Raw genomic sequence first — 22,571 nt, 5'->3', positions numbered from 1 at the left:
CACCAAGCCAGCTCTTCCCCAGCTCAGGACATGAAAAAGAAGCCAAATACAGTGTGAATATTTATCTTGAGAAAGAAGTACCTGAATGTGGGTGTCAGATGAAGACATTGCTACTCTCTGGTTACCCACATATCTTATTTACTCCCATCATTTAAACCCTTGTTATGTTAACCATAACAAAGTATTCTGCTCCATGAAATCTGTTGGGCACCAATTTATAGGATGTGAATCTATGACAAAGGTGGGGCCAACAAAGGTCAGGGGTAACCTGACCCTAGGATGGAAACAGAGGGAGAGAAATGAGCATTGCATAGGGCAATGGTTTACAATCCTACATAATCAAAAATAGAATACAAGGACAAATCTGGATGTCGTCTTTATACATACATAAAAATACATGCATTTTTAAATATTCAACACAAACAAAGCAGTTGCCAAGGCTTTTGTTGTGGTTGTTGTTGTTGTTGGTATTTTTAGCATATCCTGCTTTTAAAGAACATTTATTGGAAATTACTTCTTCAGCAGGAGATTGCTCACATCACTGCAGACCCCAGTAGAAGACCTTTAAATTTATCCTCGTTTAAATAAGAATAAATGAGGGTCACCTCTCTTGTTTTAAGAGCAAAAGTGGCAAGTGGAGTGGCAGGCAGAGGCAGAGGGTGGTACTGATAAATCAGCTAAATTAGTTGGAGGGAACATGTTATATCTGTACATGAAAAGAACTGTTGGCTCAATTTCTTCCTTAAAGTAGTTTTCAAAACTTTAATGTAAACGTGACTGCTTAAAATTCGATAGTATTAAAATGTCAACTCTCGGGACAACCCCCAAGAGATCTGGATCCAACAGGTCTGTGACAGAGCCCTGGAATCTGTATTTTAAACACCTACCCCAAGTCAGGTGTTTGGGAGGAAGGAAGTGTGATGTAAGTGATGCTCAGAGACACTCTGAAAAAGAGCACATTGGCAATAATAAATTTTCACCTGTAAAAATAAATAGATGGGATATGAATGGGAAATGGTGTTATTATATATGAACAGGGTATCAGGGTTTTCAGCCCTGGCTCTCCACTGCTGTTCTCCCATCTCAGCACTCCTCCAATCACTTTGCAAATTATAAAACTCAAGCAAGGTTTCCCTTTCCCAGCCGTTTTGATTTACATATAGTTTTTGAGACGACAAAATAAGATTTCTTTTTCTAAACACATGCTGTTTTTCTATCTCTAGAGGATACCAAAAATTTCATTAAGGAGCTTAATCAGGGCGGCGCCTGTGGCTCAGTCGGTAGGGCGCCGGCCCCATATACCGAGGGTGGCGGGTTCAAACCCGGCCCCGGCCGAACTGCAACCAAAAAATAGCCGGGCGTTGTGGCGGGCGCCTGTAGTCCCAGCTACTCGGGAGGCTGAGGCAAGAGAGTCGCTTAAGCCCAGGAGTTGGAGGTTGCTGTGAGCTGTGTGAGGCCACGGCACTCTACCGAGGGCCATAAAGTGAGACTGTCTCTACCAAAAAAAAAAAAAAAAAAAAAAAAAAGGAGCTTAATCAATTGCATTAAAAATTGAATGGCTAAAAGGTGGAACCAGATGGAAGAGATGAACAAAAGCAGGGTACTCAGATGACTAATATACAAAGCAGCAAGCTGAGTAAATAGCTTCAATTCCCATGAACAGTTTCAGAGAAAGACAAATTCCATTCACCTCCTGCCTTCCCTGTTGATCATTAGGTAGACCCTGAACATTACCTTCATAAAACAAACAAAAGAAGTTATTCATAGATCATAGAAACCATCTAAGAGGTATAATTTAATCCTGGCTTCAGGCGGTTTGTGGTAGAAGGCTTTAGAGCCAGTTTTACCACACCACACTAACAGATGATGAAGTCTTAGATCATGACCATTATTTTTAGGAAAATGAAACAGTAAGTGGAAAATGTCAGAGGTCATTGCCATGGAAGGTCTAAATATTTTTTTCATGAAACTTGTTTGTATACGTGTGCTTGCATAGTATGCATATAAACTACGCATAAACTGAGGAAGGAAGGAAGGAAGGAAGGAAGGAAGGAAGGGAGGGAGGGAGGGAGGGAGGGAGGGGAGGAGAAGGGAAGGGAAGGGAGCAGCTAGAAATTTAATAGTAGGGAAAGCGTGAGTAAATTATGACATCACTCTCTGTCAGTTACAGCTTGACCCCTCCATTCACCTGAAGTTACCAGAAGGGCATTCTTAACTCTCATTTAGAATATGTTCCCCCAGCCTAGATCCTAACGATGTCAGGATAGGAGGAATCCATTCTTAAAAGGTGCAGCTCAGATTGGGAAGTTCTTTTAGTGACAAAGCAATTGAAGTTTCATTATGTCGAGGAACTTTGAGGAAGTCACAAAATCCACAGTTTAAAAATATATTTCCTATTATACACACACATACACCCCTACTTTCTAGAATAAAAACCAGAACCATGGGCGGCGCCTGTGGCTCAGTGAGTAGGGCGCCGGCCCCATATGCCCAGGGTGTCGGGTTCAAACCCAGCCCCCGCCAAACTGCAACAAAAAATAGCCAGGTGCTGTGGCGGGCGCCTGTAGTCCCAGCTGGTTGGGAGGCTGAGACAAGAGAATCGCGTAAGCCCAAGTGTTAGAGGTTGCCGTGAGCCGTGTGAAGTCATGGCACTCCACCCGAGGATGGTACAGTGAGACTCTGTCTCTACAAAAAAAAAAAAAAAAAAAAACAACCATATGGGTCTGTTGTTTTGCCTTTTGTTAATATATGCTGAAGATTTTATATAAAGTTATGCTGAGATGTTCAGTCATCTTGAGAAAGGGTAAACCCGATGGCAGAATTTATTAAGGTGTCTGTTCTAAAAGTAAAATCAAGGTCTGAAATGTTCGTGATCTCAGACGTCAGCTTAGTTCTAAAAACTAGATGTGGATTTATTCTAACCCTTTATGACCTGACTTAGGGGAAAGCCAGGCTGGGTAGGTTTCACTTTCGGTTCATCGGAACGTAAGTCTTCATCCAAGTGTATAGCTTCCCAAATTCAAAGCTTGAGCCTCAAAGCAAAAGAAAGTCCCAGTCTCCACCTACCTGAGTTTCCGTAAGAGAGTTAGGTGCTCCTCCCCTCCCCTCCCCTCCCCTCCCTTCTCCTCCCCTCCCCTCCCTTCCCCTCCCTTCTCCTCCCCTCCCCTCCCTTCCCCTCCCTTCTCCTCCCCTCGCCTCGCCACCCTCCCCTGGCCTCGGCTCGGGGAGGGCAGAGCTGAGCGATTAGCAGTGGAGGTTACATTCGCTGGTCTCCCAGTCCCGCGCGCAGCAGCATCGCCAGTCGCCGGCGGCGAGTCTCCCGGTCTGCAGGTAGGGAGCGTTCTTCACCCGCGGAGCGCCAATTGCCCAGTTTCTGGCCAGCTCACTCACCACTTTAAAATGAAGGGTCTCTAGACCGTTTCTTTGGGATAGAGAGAGAAGGGAAAGGCGATGGTTTGGGGGCAGTAGAGCAATTAACTATTAGGGTCAATAATATCAAGCGGTATATCCAGCCTTTGCCAGGTGCAATGTGACTAGGTGTTCATGAATATGGTCCTGAGGAAGGTAGCTGGGTCCAGAGAGAAATTCCCAGGCCGGAGTTCGGGGCACGTGGGTCCTAGTTCAGTCAACAGCTCACTGACAGTAATACTTGCTGTAAGTCATCCCACCTGCAGCATCTCCTGAGGTCTCTTCCTGCCCTAAGATCCGGGGTTCCCAGATATAAATTCTTTGCTCAAACTGTTCTGAAGACCTAAGGGATTCCTGAAGGAGTGGAGAACCCTAAGAATAAGAATGTAAAATACAGGGTGTTCATAAAGTTCGTGTGCAATTTACTATGTTAAACTATTTTAAATTGCACAGGAACTTCATGTCCACTCTGTATTCCTTAGCATTGACCTTGACCTATGTCAAAGTTCAGCGTGGGATTAATTTATAACACAAGGAGTAAAAGTACCATTGTTCTACCTAGTTTTGTTTTTTTTTTTAAATCTGAAAAAATGCTGTGGATGCTTTTCTGTGAATTAAATAGCCTTCTAAAAATATTTTTTTATTGCTGCATTCCATCAAGTTGAGTAACCAAATGAAATTAATCCTCCCTTGCTGAACACCAAGGTTATTTACAGTGGTTCACTGTCCTAGCCATTCACTGAACATCATTACATAGAAATCTCTGGGACATTGCTGATTATTTCCTTCAGATAAACTCTTACTATTATTTAGTCAAAGTGTCTGCATATTTTAAAGGCCTTTTGATGAAAGCTGAAATTGCCTTCCAGAAATGATGTACCAGCTGACAATGGCCAGCACCAATTATATTTAAGGAAACCTATGATGAACTCTGAAGAAACAATTAGCCTTTCTCAGTAGAGAAAGCCTTTCTCAGTAGATAAGGATAGACAGAGACTACCTGACAGCAGTTAGAGGGTGACCTTCAAGAAAGCCACAGAAATACTGTGGGGAATTGAAACCTGACATGGAAAATGTACAGGGGTGTCTCAGTGTGACTGTGGGGAAGGGCTTTGGGTACAGAGTTGAGTAGACCTTAATAGAGTTTGGTCTTTCAGCAGAGGTCTAATAGATGAACTCTCGTAATCCATGCTCTGACTTTTGAGAGAGGAAGCTTGACTATTTTCCCTGTATCTTCCCTACCCATAATACCCTTGGAAGACAGAGAAGTAGTATCAGTTCCATGGTGTTATACTGGGCTCCCCCTAGGGACAAACCCACTTCCCCATCCTGAATGACCCATCACTTCTTCCCCAGTTCACATTTTCATTGCTTTTGAATGCCTCCATTTTGTCTGGGAATTCACACGTGGTCATAATTTCTTACCTGAAGAAGGAGATACCAGTGTTCTTCTCCACCAGCTGCCCTGATGTGGGCTTTAGCGGTCAAAGACCATGTTTACTTATATGGTCTCTGTATTCCTCCTTTTCTTCCCCCACTAATGACAGCTGTACTCCAAGGGATTCGAGCCTTGGAGGAGTGGGTAGGATGGGAAATTAGGAAAACATTAGATCTAATCCATCATTTTCCTTTATCACCCATAACATTTTCAATTAAATTCATTAAAGGATAAGAAATCCACCAGCGTATTCTATAAACATTGGCAAAATTAGATGCAATCTAGGAATGGATGTAATGTCCTTTTCTTTTGTTCAACAGTGCTTTGATTAGAGTTAAAAATATCTTAAGTTTCTTTCTGCCCAGTAAGTGTATTTGTGTTTTTAATATCACATTAGTGTTTTGTAAATGTGGTATATAATCAATTCTAGCCCAAGGGAAGGACAAATAAATAGTTGCTGCAAAGCCATTTCAACTCGTGTGTTCTTGCAGGCCTGTAGACCATCCCTATTCCCGTTGTACAGGGTTGATGGAAAAGAAAGAAATAAGAATTATGCACCTAACCTTAGCAAGAGGATCATGACTCATTTATCTTTTTGTATATGTCTTTTTAACATGAAGGGTTCATACAGATGGATAAGAAACCAATAACATACACAGACCAAAAATGATTAGATAATTTATAAAACAACTAAACAATAAACAAACTCATAAAAAATTCAAGTTATACTTTTCAGTAATCAAATTAACAAAAAAAAAATTTTTTTTAGGGCAGCAGCTATGGCTCAAAGGAGTACAGCACCAGCCCCATACGTTGGAGGTAGCGGGTTCAAACCCAGCCCCGGGCAAAAACTGCAAAAAAAATAATACTCAGGTGGTACCTGTGGCTCAAAGGCGTAGGGCACTGGCCCCATATGCCGGAGGTGGGGGGTTCAAACCCAGCCCTGGCAAAAAAAAAAAAAAAAAAAAAAAATTTTTTTTAAACAAAACACAGTACTAGGTGAAGATCTAGTGTAATAGTACTAATTAGCAGCATGTGTCAAAAATCAGGAAAATATTCTTTCCCCTCCATCAGCCATTTTGGGGAAAATTATTCTTGGGGCCCAGTGTGGGGCCTGGCACACAGAAAGCACTCAACAAATATTTGCTGAATACACAAATACTTATGATACATTAAAAATTGGCAATAATGTGATCCCTAACAATAGAGGAATTAAATATTATGGGACCATTAAATAAGGATACCCTGGGAAATACGTCCATTTTAAATGAAAAAATAGGCTTAAATGTATGATAAGTTTATAATTACTTTTTAAACGATTAAGGGGAAAAGACTAAAAGAAAATATGTACTGAAATGCTCACAAGTGGTGACTGGGTTTCTCAGCCTTGGTGCTTTTGACATCTTAGGCTCAATATGACCTTTCTTTGGAGTGTTGTCCTGTGCATTGTGAGAGGTTTGGCAGCATCCCCGGCCTCTACTTCTAGAGTCCCCACCACCTCCCCATACCAACCCCATTTTAATGATCAAAAATGTTTCCAGGTATCAATAACTGTTCCCTGGGTGAGAGTGATGAAACAGTAAGTTATTTTCCTTTTTATCCTTCCTGTTTTCTGTAATGTCATTATATTATTATTATATTAAATTATATATATATATATAAAATGTCCTTTTATAATAAGGAAAAAAATAAAAATAACTCAATTCCAACCTCGTTACAGTTGTTCAGGCTCCATTCTGGGGGTTCTTTCCATTTATACCACTTGGTCTACCAAACACCCTGCAGCTTGGCAAAGTAAAATGATTCATTAAATTTTACTTTTATTTTTTTCTTATAACAAAAGTAAAACATTCATTCATTGGAAAATTTAGACACAAAAGACACCAAAGAAATAGTTTATAATCTCATCTGTCTTTTTCTATCTTTTCCTCCTTTCTGCCTTTTAAAAACTTGCCTATTGGGCAGCACTGTGGCTCAAAGGAGTAGGGTGCCGGCCCCATATGCCAGAGGTGGTGGGTTCAAACCCAGCCCCCAGTCAAAAATTGCAAAAAAAACCAAACTTGCCTATCCTCCCTCTGATGCAACTCCTAAATATAACCACTGTTAGCATCTTAGACATTTCCCATGTCTAAAGACACACACACCATTTTTCTTTTTTTCTTTTTCTTTTTAGCAAAAGTGGTTTTCTGCTACATATACTGTTCTGCAACTTATTTTCTTCACTTTGCAAAATCAATACCTACAGATGTATTGAATTCTGTCCTTAATGATATTATATTATATGAATACTAAAATTTATTTAATCATTTAGGCCATGTAGGGTATTCCGTGTTTGGAGCTATTGTTAAAAATTCCCATCCCTTTTTATATATCATTATATGTATATGATTTTGTTTTTGTAGGATAGATTTCTAGGAGAGGTAATAAAAAGCCCTATGACATATACATTTAAAATTTTAATAGAGATTACCAAATAACTCTCCAAAGAAATTACATAATTTCACATTCCTACCATTAGTAATAAGGCTTATTTGTCCATATCCTCACAAACACTAAACATTAATAGTCTTTATAATTTTGGTCAAGCTGGTAAGTGGAAAATGCTAAACTCATATCTTAAATATATATGTTTTATTGGGGACATTAGGCATTCTTTCCTATGTTTACATGTTATTTGTAGTTCTTATTCTCTCACCTGTATGTTAGAACCTTTTTGCTTATTTTCCATTTGGCTTATGTGTTGTTTTCTTATTGATGTTTAGAAGTTAATTATATATTAGGAGCATTAATGCTCTGTCTTACATATGTGTGTGGCACTGATTAGTTGATCATTGTGAGTTTGTGTTTGTATACTACATACAGAAGTTGTAGAGACACTAAGAGAGAAAACAGACTTCTTCTCCATCAAAGGGTGTAAATATATGTATAACACAAGAGAGAGAATACATTAATAAATAAACAGATCAGCTGAAGTAAGTATAAATTTTTTTTTACTTCCCTACTTGAATATAAGCTCAAGAGGAGAGTAACTTTTTCTTTCCTGCTCACTTCTGAATGTGCAGTGCTTAAATACAGTGCCAGTCATGGGAGTGGTGCACAATCAGTGCAGGCTGAACGAAAGAGCCAGTACAATTTTAAGCAGTGTGACAAAAAGAATAGAATGTAGACAGATACCTCTGGAAGAATGGCTGTGAGTCACTAATTTCTTACTATACATTGGCCAAATCCAACCCTCTCCTTCCCACTTCCTCCTGTTACCAGTAGAATCTATTTATTGAGAGAACTTGGAATAACTGAGAGGCAGAAGAGGAGATTTTAAAAGATGGTGCCTGGAGGAGACTTGGCATGGTTGGGATAGTGAAGTGGAGTCTTGAATAATTAAGGAATAGGATGAAAGCTTGTCTGGACGGAGAAAGAAGCAATGAAAGGTAGGAGAAGTGAAGGTCAGATTCTCCTTGCTTTGAAATTTTGCACAGGCAGGTTTGAATTTCTAGATATGTTAGAAAGCAGAGAAAACAGGAAATAGTTCAGAGGATTTGGGTGCAATTTTTTCTTCTTGGCTTATTTTACAAGTACATTACAAATATTTACAGGATTCATAATTAAATTTAAAAATTCTCACCTTAGTAATTTCTTTTTTTTTTTTTGCTTGACTTTGTATGACCTTGGGCTATTAAATGAAGGTATTAATTGCTGAATTCCTGAAATGCTGAATTCCTCACCGCATTTCCACACTGACACATCAGTCATGGCTGATTATTAGAAGACTATTTCAATTAGAATTTCCAAGTCCCATATTGTCATATTATGTGTTCAATTATTGAGTAAAGCTGGTTTTCTTTTTTTTTCTGTGTGTTTCTCATAATTAGGTCATTCCAGAAAGATGAGGATATCTAATGTCTTTACAGTCACAGCCTATTGGCATTTACTGAACGGTAAGACACCAAATCCTTTCATTAAGCTCTATATTTTAAATATTTCGACCATTATTTAGTTAAAAGTTAAAATAGTAAATTTTAAATGGATATACTTTTCTTATAGAGAGGACATTCTATTTTTCCTTCTATGTTTCACAAACAAGGCACCTGTTTCATTGTATAAAGACATAGAAAATATGGACAAAGTGAAACAAAATTAACCTATTACCTATTTCCCAGGAATAGCTGTCAAAAATATCTGAGGACATGGCCTGTATGTCTACTTTTATTTGCTTATTTTAAATAAGTCCTGAATTATTCAATCTAGGTTGCTCTGTGCCGTACTTTTTCTAAATAAGACATTCTAAGAAAATATTTTAGTATACATAGAAGGTGTCAGGTTATCACAGTATTGGCATCATCCTGAGGCCCTCCCTAAACTCTATACCTCTGGCCAGAGAGTTAATCCAAAGTATTGAGAAATAAGAAGAGATGGCTACTAGAATCAACTATTACCTCTATGTAGAAGACAAATAGGTGTCTAACCAAAGGGTATTCTGGGCATGTCTATGTGAAACTGTCTCCCTTGTTGTAAGTACTCCATCACAATATAATATTTCTACAGTAATGTATGTTTATGAATTATGGGACAACTTGTTTAGCTAATTTTATTATTCTAACTAAGGGATGAGATACAGCATTCCAAAATTTGCTTCAAGCCCATGGGATAAAAAATGTGTTTTTAAAGAAGTGAGTCCTTAAATACAGTTGTCACATTAACTAACCAGACAAAGTTATTATAAACTCTGTACTGATTTTGTACATGTTTTGAGGAATTTTGCCTCTTCTGAAGACTGGTCATTTTTCTTTTCAGCATTTACTGTCACAGTTCCCAAAGACCTGTATGTGGTAGAATATGGCAACAATGTGACAATTGAATGCAGATTCCCAGTAGAAAAACAATTAGACCTGGCTTCATTAGTTGTTTACTGGGAAATGGAGAATAAGAAAATTATTCAGTTTGTTCATGGAGAGGAAGACCTGAAGGTTCAGGACAGTAGCTACCATCAGAGGGCCCGGCTGTTGAAGGACCAACTCTTCTTGGGAAATGCAGCACTTCAGATCACAGACGTAAAACTGCGGGATGTGGGAGTTTACCGCTGCATGATCATCTATGGTGGTGCAGACTACAAGCGGATTACTTTGAAAGTCAATGGTAAGACTCGTTATAGATTAAAATGCCTGACCTTTATGAAAAATATATCTCAAGTGTTGAGAACTTTTCCTTCTTGAAAGTCCAGACTTACTTTCAAACAGGACGGTCCCACTGTTCATTCTCCCACTCATTGACACACTCATCCAATGAGCATTTCTTGAGTACCTCCTATTTGACAGTCACTGGAGATCCAAAGCCAAACACCACAGAATCATGTTCTATAGCACATTCAGTTTTCAAAAACCAATTCCTAGTCTTTACTTTTTTATTATCATGAAAAAAATGACATGTACTTGCAAATTCAGATACTGGGGAAGGGAATAAAATGAATTGCAAAAGTGCCCCTCCTCCTTTTACTACATAATTTTTCATAGCATGCAAAAATAGTAACCATTATCTGTGCATCCCTCCAGAAAGTTTTTTATTCAACTAAATTTTTTTTATTTTATTAAGTCTGTTTTCCTTCTGTTCAGCCTCTCTATGTCAAACACAAATAAATATATTAAGAATAAATCCCATTGTAAGGTTCACATTCAAAAAGATTTGAAGTTAATCTATGAAAATAAAAAAAAATAATCATATTAAGTGTACAGGAGCTATTTTTCCTCAGAGATGGTATAAGCTATCCCCATTAGGCATACATTCATCTTGAAAATGTTATCTTGGAGAATAGAAGAGGAACTGTGAGTGTCAATTCCTGGGTACTGACCCACAAATATGTCACTAAGTTACTTGAGTTCAAAGTTTGGCCCTAGCTGAGTAAAGGAAAACACCTTAGCTGACTACCTTTGCTTTCATGGTTGAGTTTTATAGAATTGCAAGCCCCATGCATGAGAAGCTAATCCAAACTTCCACAATGAACAAAAATCCCCCAAAAAGCTCTTCTCCTCATATATTTCCCACAATGTCATCCCTGTCATCTGGATGTCCCTTTCATAGCCTATTGAAATTACTTGCTGATATTAAGCTGAAATCTGACCTCCCTACTCATAGTTTTAGGATTATTTGCTGCTTCTTTTGTTTATATGATGACCTTTTAACACTAGTATTTGACTAGAAGCAAATCATCTTTCCTTGGACTTTTCATTCCTGGGCTCACTACCATCAATCCGAAGGTCAATAATAGAAGTAGAAAAAGTTTACATTTATCATAAAGGATCACTAATAATTACAAACTCAAAACCACAATTATGTAGGGATTAAGAGAAATGTATATATTTTATGGTATATGTGTATTACTAGTCTCTGATTCTGGCTCAATTAATGTCACTGTTGTCAAGAAACTGTAACTTGTGAAGTAGGTTTCATTTTTGCTCTATTTTATCATATGCTTGGGATCTAGTGATTTATATTTTCAACTTTTTCTTAGTTCATCAGCAAATACTAGGCATCTACTATGTTCAAGGCATTAAAGAAATTATCAAGACTTAGCCTCATAAACAGCTAGCATTGTTAGATCTAGGATGGAGAATAAGAATATAATCCTGGCTATCAGGAAAAAAGACATATAGAGTACAAGTTTTGTGCTTCTAGAGAAGGTCTCTCATCAGCCTGCAGGGACTATGCAGGGGGGACAGCTGTACCTGTATTGGGGAAGCGTTTCTATGGAAGCCCAGGTCATCTGGGCTCCATAACATCCTTCATGGATCTGCACTTTCCTTTTCTGTCATTCAGTTCAATAGGAGAACTGGCCCTGATGGTTTTTCCAAAAGGGAGGTCCTTGATGAAGCAAAGCAAATGACCAACCAGGTTTGAGAATCTGATTTGTATTATAATTACTAAATTGTCATTCTAGTCCCACTCTGTTGTCACTTGCATTCTGTGGTCTTGGGAGTTGAATTGAACTATACCAAATGCCTAGACTTGTGTTGACGACAAGACAGCCACCAAGCTTCAGGTGCACTGAGGACATGTCACCAGTGCAAATGTCCTGTCTGGCTTGTAGGAGCTTAACAACTTAAGGAAGTAGAACTCCTGACTCACCTACATATGCAAAAGATTTCACAGTAATGCTGTTGAGTTTCTCTTCCCATCATTGCAGTGTGTGGTAACATAGCTTCCCCACAGGGAGTTTACTCAACATGGGATTTTAAGGGCAAAGCATTTCAAAACTGAATGTGACTTTAGTTTTGGGTTAACTCAATTAGCATTATTGCTTTGGGTGTTATTGTACCTTTCATGTTTGATTCTTTAAATACCAGATTCTCAGGCATCTGACTTTCTTTTTTTTTTTTATTAAATCTTAGCTGTGTACATTAATGCAATCATGGCGTACAATATGCTGGTTTTATATACAATTTGAAATATTTTCTTTTTCTTTTCTTTTTTTTTTTTTTTGTGGCTTTTGGCCGGGGCTGTGTTTGAACCTGCCGCCTCCGGCATATGGGACCGGCGCCCTACTCCTTGAGCCACAGGCGCCGCTCTAATTTGAAATATTTTCATCAAACTGGTTAACATAGCCTTCACGGCTTTTTCTTAGTTATTGTGTTTAAGACATTTATATTCTACGTTTAGTAAATTTCACATGTACCCTTAAGAATCTTTTTTTTTTTTTTTTTGGTTGCAGTTTTTAGCCGGGACTGGGTTTGAACCCAGCACCTCCAGCATATATGGGGCTGGTGCCCTACTCGTTGAGCCACAGGCGCCGCCCCACATATACCCTTATAAGATGCACCGTCGTTGTGGTCCCACTGATTACTCTCCTTCTACCCATCCTCCCTGTTCCCCTCCCTCCCTCTCCCCTTTCCCTATATTCTTGGGCTATAATTGGGTTATAGCTTTCATATGAAAACTACAAATTGGTTTCATAGTAGGACTGAGTACACTGGATACTTTTCTGACTTTCAATTAAAAACATTTTTCCATAATCCCTGAACCCAGTAGTAGAGAAAATGAAATGTCCATTTATACTTTCAGGCCCTTAAATTGGATTAGGCAGCTGAAAGAATAAAAGGTTGCATAGATACTCCTGATAAAGCTTTTTCAATCCTATGGACCAAAGATTAACTGCTATTATTCCACCCCGATCCTATCCCCCCCCCAATTCCCCAGTCCTATTTAAATATTCATTATATTATTTATTTTCTATCTAATGTATTGAGCTGCACATCATATAACTATGATTATCTAATTTGTTTATTGTCTATTTCCCTCTAGAACAGTGGTAGAACAGAATATTATGGAATTTAGTTAATAATTGTATACTAATGTTGGTTCTTTAGTTTGAAAACTCTACCATAATCATGTAAAATGTTAACAGTAGGGAAAATTAGGTATGTGGTATACAGTAATTCTGTACTATCTTTTCAACTTTTCTGTAAATCTAAAACCATTCTAAAATAAAAAATACATTTGAACTTTAAAAAGTATCATCAGGAACATGGATTAATATTTACAAGTAACATAGCATGTATTTTCATATCTAATTTCTCATCATTGACTTAAAGTCAGAAAAGTAAATGACATATCAAAATCAGATTTTCTGATTATTATACAAAGTCTAGGAAAACAGCTGGAGAGGTTCATGTTTATGAAGACAGCTTTACAACAATAAAAAGAAAATATCCAGGAATATATTTAAGAAGAAACGGCACCCCACTTAATGTCAACAGCACCAAGACAAATGTCTAGTTAAATGCTAAGCAAAAGCCCTGACTTCTTTTTGCTCATGACCTAGCTCCGTACCGCAAAATCAACCAAAGAATTTCCATGGACCAAGCCACCTCTGAACATGAACTAACATGTCAAGCTGAGGGTTACCCCAAGGCTGAAGTCATCTGGACAAGCAGTGACCATCGAGTCCTTAGTGGCAAGACCACTACCACCAATTCCAAGAGGGAGGAGAAGCTTTTAAACGTGACCAGCACGTTGAGAATCAACGCAACAGCTAACGAGATTTTCTATTGCACTTTTCGGAGTGTAAATCCCGAGGAAAACAGTACAGCTGAGTTAGTCATTCCAGGTAATACTTCGAATGTGTCAATTAAAGTGTGCCTGACACCTGCCATGATGCCTTCTCATCATAGTTATTCATTGTTTGTTGAACAAACGAATGAATGAATAACACTGTATTTACAAAAAGCATTCTGCTTCCTCACCTCCATTTATCCAAGTTATATCATCACTTAATAAATATCCACCACATAGTTATTGAATATGCTCTATGTGCCAGGCATTATATTAGGTATTAGGTGCACATGGAAGAATGAGATGTAGTTTGCACTCTCTAGGAAATGGAGTAGGAAAATACTCTTATAGCTGGGGAACCTGAAGGAATGCCTGAGAAGAATACTCAATTCAGACCAGGTTTTAGGAATCCAAATCCTAGCACGTCAGAGTTGCTCCCTTTCCCCAGAGTGTCTGTGGCAGGAAACAAATGAAATGCACTTTCCCATCTTATTCCAAATAGGATGGATCCTTTTCCCCCATGCACTTCTTCCAAAGTAGTCTATGATATTTTAACTCAAGACAGCCTACTCGGTGCATAAGATGTGAAGCTGTGTTTCTCTGGGAAAATCACTAGACTTCTTTGCACTTTCCTTTCTCTGAAGGTTATAACTATTGAGCAGAGTTACTGTAGAGATAAAATCAGTATATGAAAATAGTTTCAATAGTATATGAAAATGATTTGAGATTCTTGCCTTCACAAAGTCAGCTTTTTTTAATTGTCCCTATCCCACAGATACAGGTGGGGTGGGAAACAGAGTCTGATGCGAGACCGCTAGAGAAAGTGAGTGAGCTGGGTGAGCATGACGTTTATTATAGACCCAGAGATGTTCTGAGAAGTGCCTCTCACTGCTCCTTCCCCCAGTAGATGTTGACAGAAAAGCTCTGGGTATTTCAGAGAAAAATCGCCAAAAAAAACTGGATAGAAAAGTCAACCAATAGGAAAGACAAGCCAGGATGGTCTTGTAAACAAAAAGAGGAAAAAATGGTTTAGGAAATCATTGGTCTCCCTGCGGTATAGAGTCCTCAGGAACTGAACTGGCCTTCAGTATGAGCTGTATTAATAGGTTCCTGCCATTTCAAAGCTGTTTTATTCGTGAGGCATCCTAGAACTCACTTGACTGCTCTGAGCGCGTCCTCATCTGTAACTTGGGTGTTTTTTCCCTTCATATCTGGTATGCTTACCTCATAAAGTTGTGTTGAGACTCATATAACATGTATGTGAACAGGCTTTGGTACCTCTAAGCCACTAGTCAAAGAGTGGCAGTCATGGTGGCTTTCAAGGTTGAACTAGGTGGTTAGGGATCATGGGTCTCAGTTCACAGTTGATGAGAGGTGGGATTCAGCAGTCTGATCATCCATGTGCCACAGGACCCCTTTTCCTCCTGCATCGGATCACAGACAAGGAGACTAGTGAGAGGCACCAGTGACCAGACATCCAGGGGTGTTCAAACTGCAGAGAAAGATAAGATAATAAGCATTAGGCCCCAGTCATCACCTGAGATGTGGGGAGACAGGACTTCCTTAGCAGTGCTCGTTGGCCTTCCACAGTCTACTGTGGACCACCTTTGTCATGTACAGTGTGCTGCTCCCTTCTGTGTTAAAGAATGCGAGAGTAAGTGAAGTAATTGAGGCCCCCGTTTAGTATTGAACAGCCATTCCCTATGGTACCAGCTAAATACAAACATTAGCCTCTCAAGAAATTTATTAGCATTTTTATTTCATAAGCAGGTTAAAGGACTTGCCCAAAATCTCAAAGCTCATCAATGGCAGGAGAGTTTTACCTCAGGACTACCTGTCCAAGTCTGGGCTTCTTCCCCTTCTCCATCAGCTCCCATTTTCTTATCAGAGGTATCTCACTATTCTAGCCACTCACTGGTCATGAACTTTGGGATTTAACAAAATTAACCTAAAGCTAAACTAAAAATTTTCTTTAATCACTTTCTTTTTGTTTCATTTTTTAGAATCACCTCTGGTATTTACCCCAAATGAGAGGACCCACCTGATGATTCTAGGAGCCTTCCTGTTTTCCTTTGGTGTAGCATTGATTGGCATCTTCTATCTAAGAAGAGAAGGTATTTTCTTTATTGCAATGGTCTCCACTGGGATAAGGGGACATGTAAGAACATGTTGTTATTGTCACGATGGCACTTATTAGACAGTGCCAGGGATGCTATAAGTTCTGCAATCTGCAGGGCAGTCCAATGTAACAGGGAACTGTCATACCCAAAATACTAGTGGGAAACACTGACTTATAATATGTTGCCCTCCTGTTAGCCTTCCCTTCCAGGGCCAAGTTTCAATTATTCAAAGTGGGTTTTAATTGTGCCATGAGGTTCACCATGTGCCACCTCTTCTTTTATTCCTACTTATCTTGCTGTTCTGTAGCATCACCTACAGAGGAGGGCAGCAATGAACACTTGTAGTATTTCTCAGGAGGTGAGAGATGACTTACCTGACTTACCTTTCCAAGTTGGCACAAGGGCATTCCACTATTCAACAATTATAGCAAAACCGAGTGAGATTGCTAGGTGATGATGAGGTGTGCAAGTGAGGGATGGGAGATTGGGTGGGAATGGAGGTTGAAGAAGACTCAATGCCATATAGTTTCTTTCCATCCTGCAAATAACTGTAGACTTACAGAAGAGAAAGAGGTACAGTGCCTATCAGTTTCAGTTGAATTTTAGTCTGGCATTGGTTGCAGTGTTTTATTGAGCTGGGTTTTGAACACCCCAAGTAATAATAGTTTATTCTGTAAAGCCGTGGTATTTTTAGCATATTCTGCAAGATTTCTGGTGGAGGATGTTATGTAGATTTAGAAATCCTAGGGGATTAAAAATGTTTTATAGGAACGTGTGATTTAAACTCGAGTCACTGTATAGGATATAAAGTTGTACTATATGAAAATTAAAATATTTTCTTTCTCTCAAGGGGGAATGATAGACGTGGAAAAATGTGGCATCCGTGATACAAACTCAAAGAAGCAAAATGGTAAGAATATAAGAAGGGATTGGGAAGTTGAAAATCAAAAAGGAAACCAAAAGCTAAAGCAGTGAAAAGGAGAAATTGATCAGTGATAGTCTCCCCACCTTTATAACAGTCTTGTTGGTAGGAACTGCTGGCTCCTCTTTGCCTCACAACTCTAATGTAAGAACTCTTCCCACAGTCTGAGGAGAGTTAAAAACAGCCCTCAAAAGTAGAGGGTGGGGAACAACTCTGTGGACAGAGGAGATGAGAGAGAAAGGGGGAAGAAGCAGCTTCTCTCTTGCCCTGCATTCCAGCATCTCCCTCTGATAGGGGACCAAATTGACTTAGATAGATGGATAATTCATTCATTCATTCTAAAATACTGCCTGTTGGGCACTTGTTAATTGCTTCATGCCTAGTATTTCATTTAATCCCCCTCCGCCAACCCTGAGGCCACAAAAAACAAAAATCAAAGAGATAAGTACTAGAATTATCCGTTATGGGAGACTTTACATCCTTCGTATTAACCTGGATGGAAGTGGAAGACATTATTCTTAGTAAAGCATCACAAGAATGGAGAAGCATGAATCCTATGTACTCAATTTTGATATGAGGACAGTTAATGACAATTAAGGTTATGGGGGGGGAGGAAAAGCAGAAAGAGGGACGGAGGGAGGGGGTGGGGCCTTGGTGTGTGTCACACTTTATGGGGGCAAGACATGATTGCAAGAGGGACTTTACCTAACAGTTGCTATCAGTGTAACCTGTCTTATGGTACCCTCAATGAATCCCCAACAATAAAAAAAAAAGAAAAAAAAAAGTTTAAAAGTAATCATAGGAGGGAAACGAGAAACATGACATCCAAGATGCCAGAATAGGAGGTTCCAGTCTTCATCTCCTCGCAGAAGCATTGATTTTTTTTTTTTGACCACACATGGACAAGAATACCTTTGTGGGAATCCCAAAGGGGGAAATAGAATACATAATTTTAAAAATAACAGAGGGAAGAAAAGGCAATATAGAAAATGTAATTAATCCAACAGAAATCAGGAAAGGAGAAAGGTAAAGAAAAATGAGTGGGCATTGGCTATGTGCTGTCTGAGACCTACACTCACCCTCCCACCTTTTATGCTGTAAACTGAAACCTGCGAACCACATTTTCCAGACTGGCCTGCCAGCTGGCTTTTGTCAAATTAGGAGGAGAAGAAAGAGCAAGGGAAAAAGAACAAATGAAAAGACTCATGTAAACAATTATATGAACTAAAAAGGCATTATTAAAATTTAATAAAAAAAATAAGTGATTTTAAAATTTTTCATCAAAAAAAAAAAAAGAATTATCCATTATGGTAGAGAAGGAGAGGGTCTAGAAGATAATGTAAAGTGCCCAAGAACACACAGCTAATGACAAAATGCTTAGGGGCCCACTCAACTGATCCCACTTACTCTCAACCCATCAGCTTCAATCCATTGTACTACGGATGTCTATGTTTATCAAAGGGCAGAAAAATCTCACCTAGCTTATTGAAGTAAGATGAAAATTATATTAAGGTTTCTAATTTTTATTAATGTAGTTAGAAACCAGACTGAGCAATGAGCCTAAGTTTGGTCTAATTAACTTGGACAATCTCAAACAGGTTTTGTTATATGGCCCGTCCCATTCGTTTGTGTGGTAAAGCTAATTAGTCAGTGTTGTTTGCGTCATCCTAGGGCACCAACCATCTCAATTTGCTCAGGATTGGGGGATTTCTCAGGGCATCAGCCTTTCACTTTTAAAACCAGGACAGTCCCAGGCAAACTAGTCATCCTTTATCATGTAAAGGCAACTGGTATAAATACAATCTGGATCTTCCTCTTATTTCAATTTTATTATTATATCATCAAGCAAATATGAGTTATGGTTCTCACTGGATACTTGCTAACTTTTCCTCCTGACTCCTCTCTGTAAAATTAATGTACTATTGTCACTCTCCAGATACACAATTGGAGGAGACGTAATCCAACATTGACGCTTCTGATCTTCAAGCAGGGATTCTCAGTCTGTGGTTTGGGAGTTCCTCAGGGCTGAGCACAACTAGAGGAAGAAATGAGCCCATGGGGTGTAGACATACGGTGTGGCACTCAGAAGGCCCAAACACTACTGAAAATGGGAACCTGGGGGAAGAAGGGAAGAACAAAGAAAGATGGAGGAGAAAGGGGAGTCTGAAAAGAGACCCTGGTACTTCAAAAGGACAGAGAGGCTCATCAGCACATGTGAAAGGGAGAAAAGGCACTTCCACATATGGAGCCTCCCAGCAAATCATCCGTGGCTCATCCTGGGAAAATGAGTTGAGAATCCCTGATGTGATGGTCAGTTCCTGCAGAAGGGCTCTGCGCCTGCACTCAGTGCCTGGATTAACTAAGCAGCCCAGTGTTGCAACAGTATTTATTGTTTCTATTTATTGGGGGGGGGGGAGTTGAAGACAGAGTCTCACTCTGTGCCTTGGGTAGAGTAAGGATGCATCAAAGCAAGGCATCATAGTTCACAGCAACCTCCAATTCTTGGGCTCAGGCTCAAGCAATCGTCTTGCCTGAGCCTCCTCAGAAGCTGGTACTACAGGCACCCACCACAACACCCACTAATTTTTCTGTTTTAGTAGAGATGGGCCTGGTCTCAAACTCTTGAGCTCAAGCAATCCACCAGCCTGGGCTTCCCAGAGTGCTAGGATATAGGCATGAGCCACCACTGCTGGCCTGCTTCTATTTAGTTTGAGTCTGTGGAGTCTTCTTGTGATGTAAGAGCGATTGTGAATGATTTCTTTTAAAGATATATTTGAGTAGATGTTAAAATTTAGATTAAGATTGTTGCTTAGTGACTTGCTTGCATCCAGTAAAATATTAAGTGTTTGTAAGGTGCTTGGTATCCTCTGTAACCATAAATACAAATAGGAAATGCAGAGAATGAGACACTGCTTTGAATAGGATTTTACTTTATTTAACCCACTGATACTTTGGTTGACTCAACTAATCTTAGACCATAAGTGTCTGTTTCATTTAAATATCAACTTTACCATTATGTGATACCCTACATCCATTACCTAATTTCATCCCTGTTGTAATAACCCTGTTGTGATAACCATTCATTTTGCAGTTGAGGAAGCTGAGAGACTAAATAATTTGCCCAAGCCAGCAAATAGCAAACCTCAGATTTCTGCAACTGTCACCCTTTTAGAAAACAATTTATAGCAATTTTACTTTAAGCAATTAATTTATTCAGAAGCTGTTTATTAAGTGTCCTTGCAATATCAATCACTGTGTCAGGTATTGAGCCTATAGATGTAAGCAAGACAAACTACCTGCTCTCAAGGACCTCAGAATAGAATGAACTTGGTAAAAAAATGTATTATTGTGGCCGGGTGCAATGGTTCACAGTTGTAATCCTAGCACTCTGGGAGGCCAAGGTGGGAGGATTGCTGAGATCAGAAGTTCAAAACCAGCGAGAGCCAGAGTGAGACCCTATCTCTACCCAAAATAGAAAAATTAGCCAGTGTTGTGCTGGGTGTATATAGTCCCAGCTACTTCGGAAGCTGAGGCAAGAAGGCTGCTTGTGCCTAGGAGTTTGAGGTTGCTGTGAGCTAGGCTGAAGCCATGGCACTCTATCTATCCTGAGCAATGGAGTGAGACTGCATCTCAAAATAAAAAAAATTATTATTACAGTATAGTGCCATGTCATAACATAGATGTTGGAGGAGAATAATGGTGTGAGAGAGAAAGTCTAACAATGTCGCCGAGGGAAGAGTAAGGCCAGTCAATGTGTTCTGGGACAGTTGGATATGCTTAAACATTTAATAATCAAAACAATTGTAGTTTATAAGGAGAAGAGAGTATTTTAAAGAACTGTGGAATATAACTATTGAATTCCTTTTGCAGCATTATATTTATCCCTGATTTATTTGCCTTCCCCACACAATCTGATACTTGTGTGCATAGTGTCTGGTATTGTCTGGCAGTTCTTTCTCTTCTATTTCAATGCTATTGAATTTTGAATTCATTCCCTTTTAATGATTCAAAATTCAGAAGATCTTATAGGACATAATAAAAAAAGAAAAGTCTTCATCCCATTCTCCTAGCTTTCCAGGTTCCCTTCCCAAGAGCAACCACTGTTGACTTTTGTATGTGTATTCTTCTAAAGATATATTTGGAAATGTATATATCCAAATGTTTATGTTTTAAATTTGTTTATGTTTTAAATTTGTTTTTCTAAGTAGCAACATTATGCATCTGCTGTGCAGTTTGCGATTTTTATTTAATATATCTTATGCAGCTGGAACATATTTGAGGCTCTAAGTGGTCTGGAACCACGTCTATTTTGTTTCTAGGTCATCTTTCCCATAGCCTTTCAGTATTTTTCATATGACTTAGTACCTGCTAAATATGTTCTACATATAGATTTGGGCACCCAGCATTTGTTCAGTGCTTGCTCTGTGACTGAGTTTGCATTTGATTTATTTTATGTTTGGTCAAAGTGAGACCCGTGGGTTCTCCCAGGTAGACTGAGTCAACCTAGTCCCAAAGGGCAAGTTTATTATTAACTATCTATGACATTAACATGTCTGGAAACTTTTCTATCATTTTCTTTTGGGTATAAACTTCATTGTGATGCTGTGCTTGCAAAATTACATGTTCTTTCTGGAAGTTCCAGCAGTGTTCCTCAACTGCTGGCTGCCCTAGACCCTCATCTGTGCCAGAAAAGCCTCATTAGCTGTGTTGGAAACTTTGAATGACACAAACTGGCATCACTACTCCTGCCTCTTAAAATGCTGCTTTCCAGAGGTTTTGAGATCCATTTGCCTCTCAAAAGGTCCCAGAGTTTTCTTTCCCTCTTGGTCTTTTATTGGGATGGTAAAGAAAATCTTTGTTTTGCTGAAGGTCAAGACTGAAGAAACAGAATCTCCCACAAAACTTCTTCTTGTATCTATTTGTGTGTGTACATGTTCATTTGCGTAACAATTTGTGTAACAACATCCTTTGTGTGAAGTACAAGCAAGAATTCTGTCCCAGCAAGGCTTGTGGTCTACTCACAGCTAGTTCTTACTACCTTCTCATGGTTTCATATTCAGAAGGCACTTTATCCCTTTGTCTTGTGTTTCAAAGCAAAGATGATAACTCTGAATTTGATTGTCACTTTTTATACTTGCATTAATTTAATAAAACATTCTTATTTATTTTGTTCCTTACTGTGCTAGCATGTCCATTTTCTTGTTTTCTTTGTATTTTATAAAATCAATCCCAGTTTAACATTCAAGAGGAGAAAATTACTTGGAATGTTGGCAGCCCTCTTCCTACTTCTGTTTTTCATAGCTTCTATGCTCATGAATTTTTCATGAAGAAAAAATTATCAAAAGAATTTACTTTTTAAAAAACAATGATTGAAAATGTTTATTCTCTCTCACTTGGCAGCTTTTTTTTTAAGACAATACCAAGGAAAAGTCAAAATTCGTTTATATAAATTGACTGTTGAGGTAACTAGGATGGGAGAGGAGTGGAACTGGGGAGAACTACAGGGAAATGAAGGGACTTTCTTCTAGGAGAGCACGCTTCTCAGATCTGTAAATATGGATGAGCAAGCCCATGCATATGAAGCTGGATGTGTTTCAGTCTTCATGATCCAAAAAAGGAAGTGAGAAATGTAGAATTAAGCCAA

General features: G+C 38.9%; 1 protein-coding gene across 2 annotated transcripts; it reads left to right on the top strand.

Annotated features, from left to right (window-relative positions):
* Window positions 1–3,261: 3,261 nt before the first annotated feature.
* On the top strand, window positions 3,262–22,060 carry CD274 (CD274 molecule). Of its 2 annotated transcripts, none has more exons than XM_053573354.1 (7): window positions 3,262–3,330; window positions 8,716–8,781; window positions 9,638–9,979; window positions 13,656–13,940; window positions 15,889–15,999; window positions 16,856–16,915; window positions 18,864–22,060. In XM_053573354.1, exons 2-7 carry the CDS (start codon window positions 8,730–8,732, stop codon window positions 18,884–18,886), a joined length of 873 nt encoding a protein of 290 aa, XP_053429329.1. In that variant the 5' UTR covers window positions 3,262–3,330; window positions 8,716–8,729; the 3' UTR covers window positions 18,887–22,060. The 2 variants fall into 2 exon arrangements, with proteins under 2 accessions (XP_053429329.1, XP_053429330.1); XM_053573355.1 differs by lacking the exon at window positions 3,262–3,330 and adding an exon at window positions 6,385–6,425.
* The last annotated feature ends 511 nt before the right edge of the window (window positions 22,061–22,571 follow it).

Source organism: Nycticebus coucang, chromosome 2, assembly GCF_027406575.1.
Source record: "Nycticebus coucang isolate mNycCou1 chromosome 2, mNycCou1.pri, whole genome shotgun sequence".
Classification (NCBI taxonomy): Eukaryota; Metazoa; Chordata; class Mammalia; order Primates; family Lorisidae; genus Nycticebus; species Nycticebus coucang.
The sequence above is the reverse complement of the archived record's forward strand: the minus strand, read 5'-3'. Positions and strand labels throughout refer to the sequence as shown.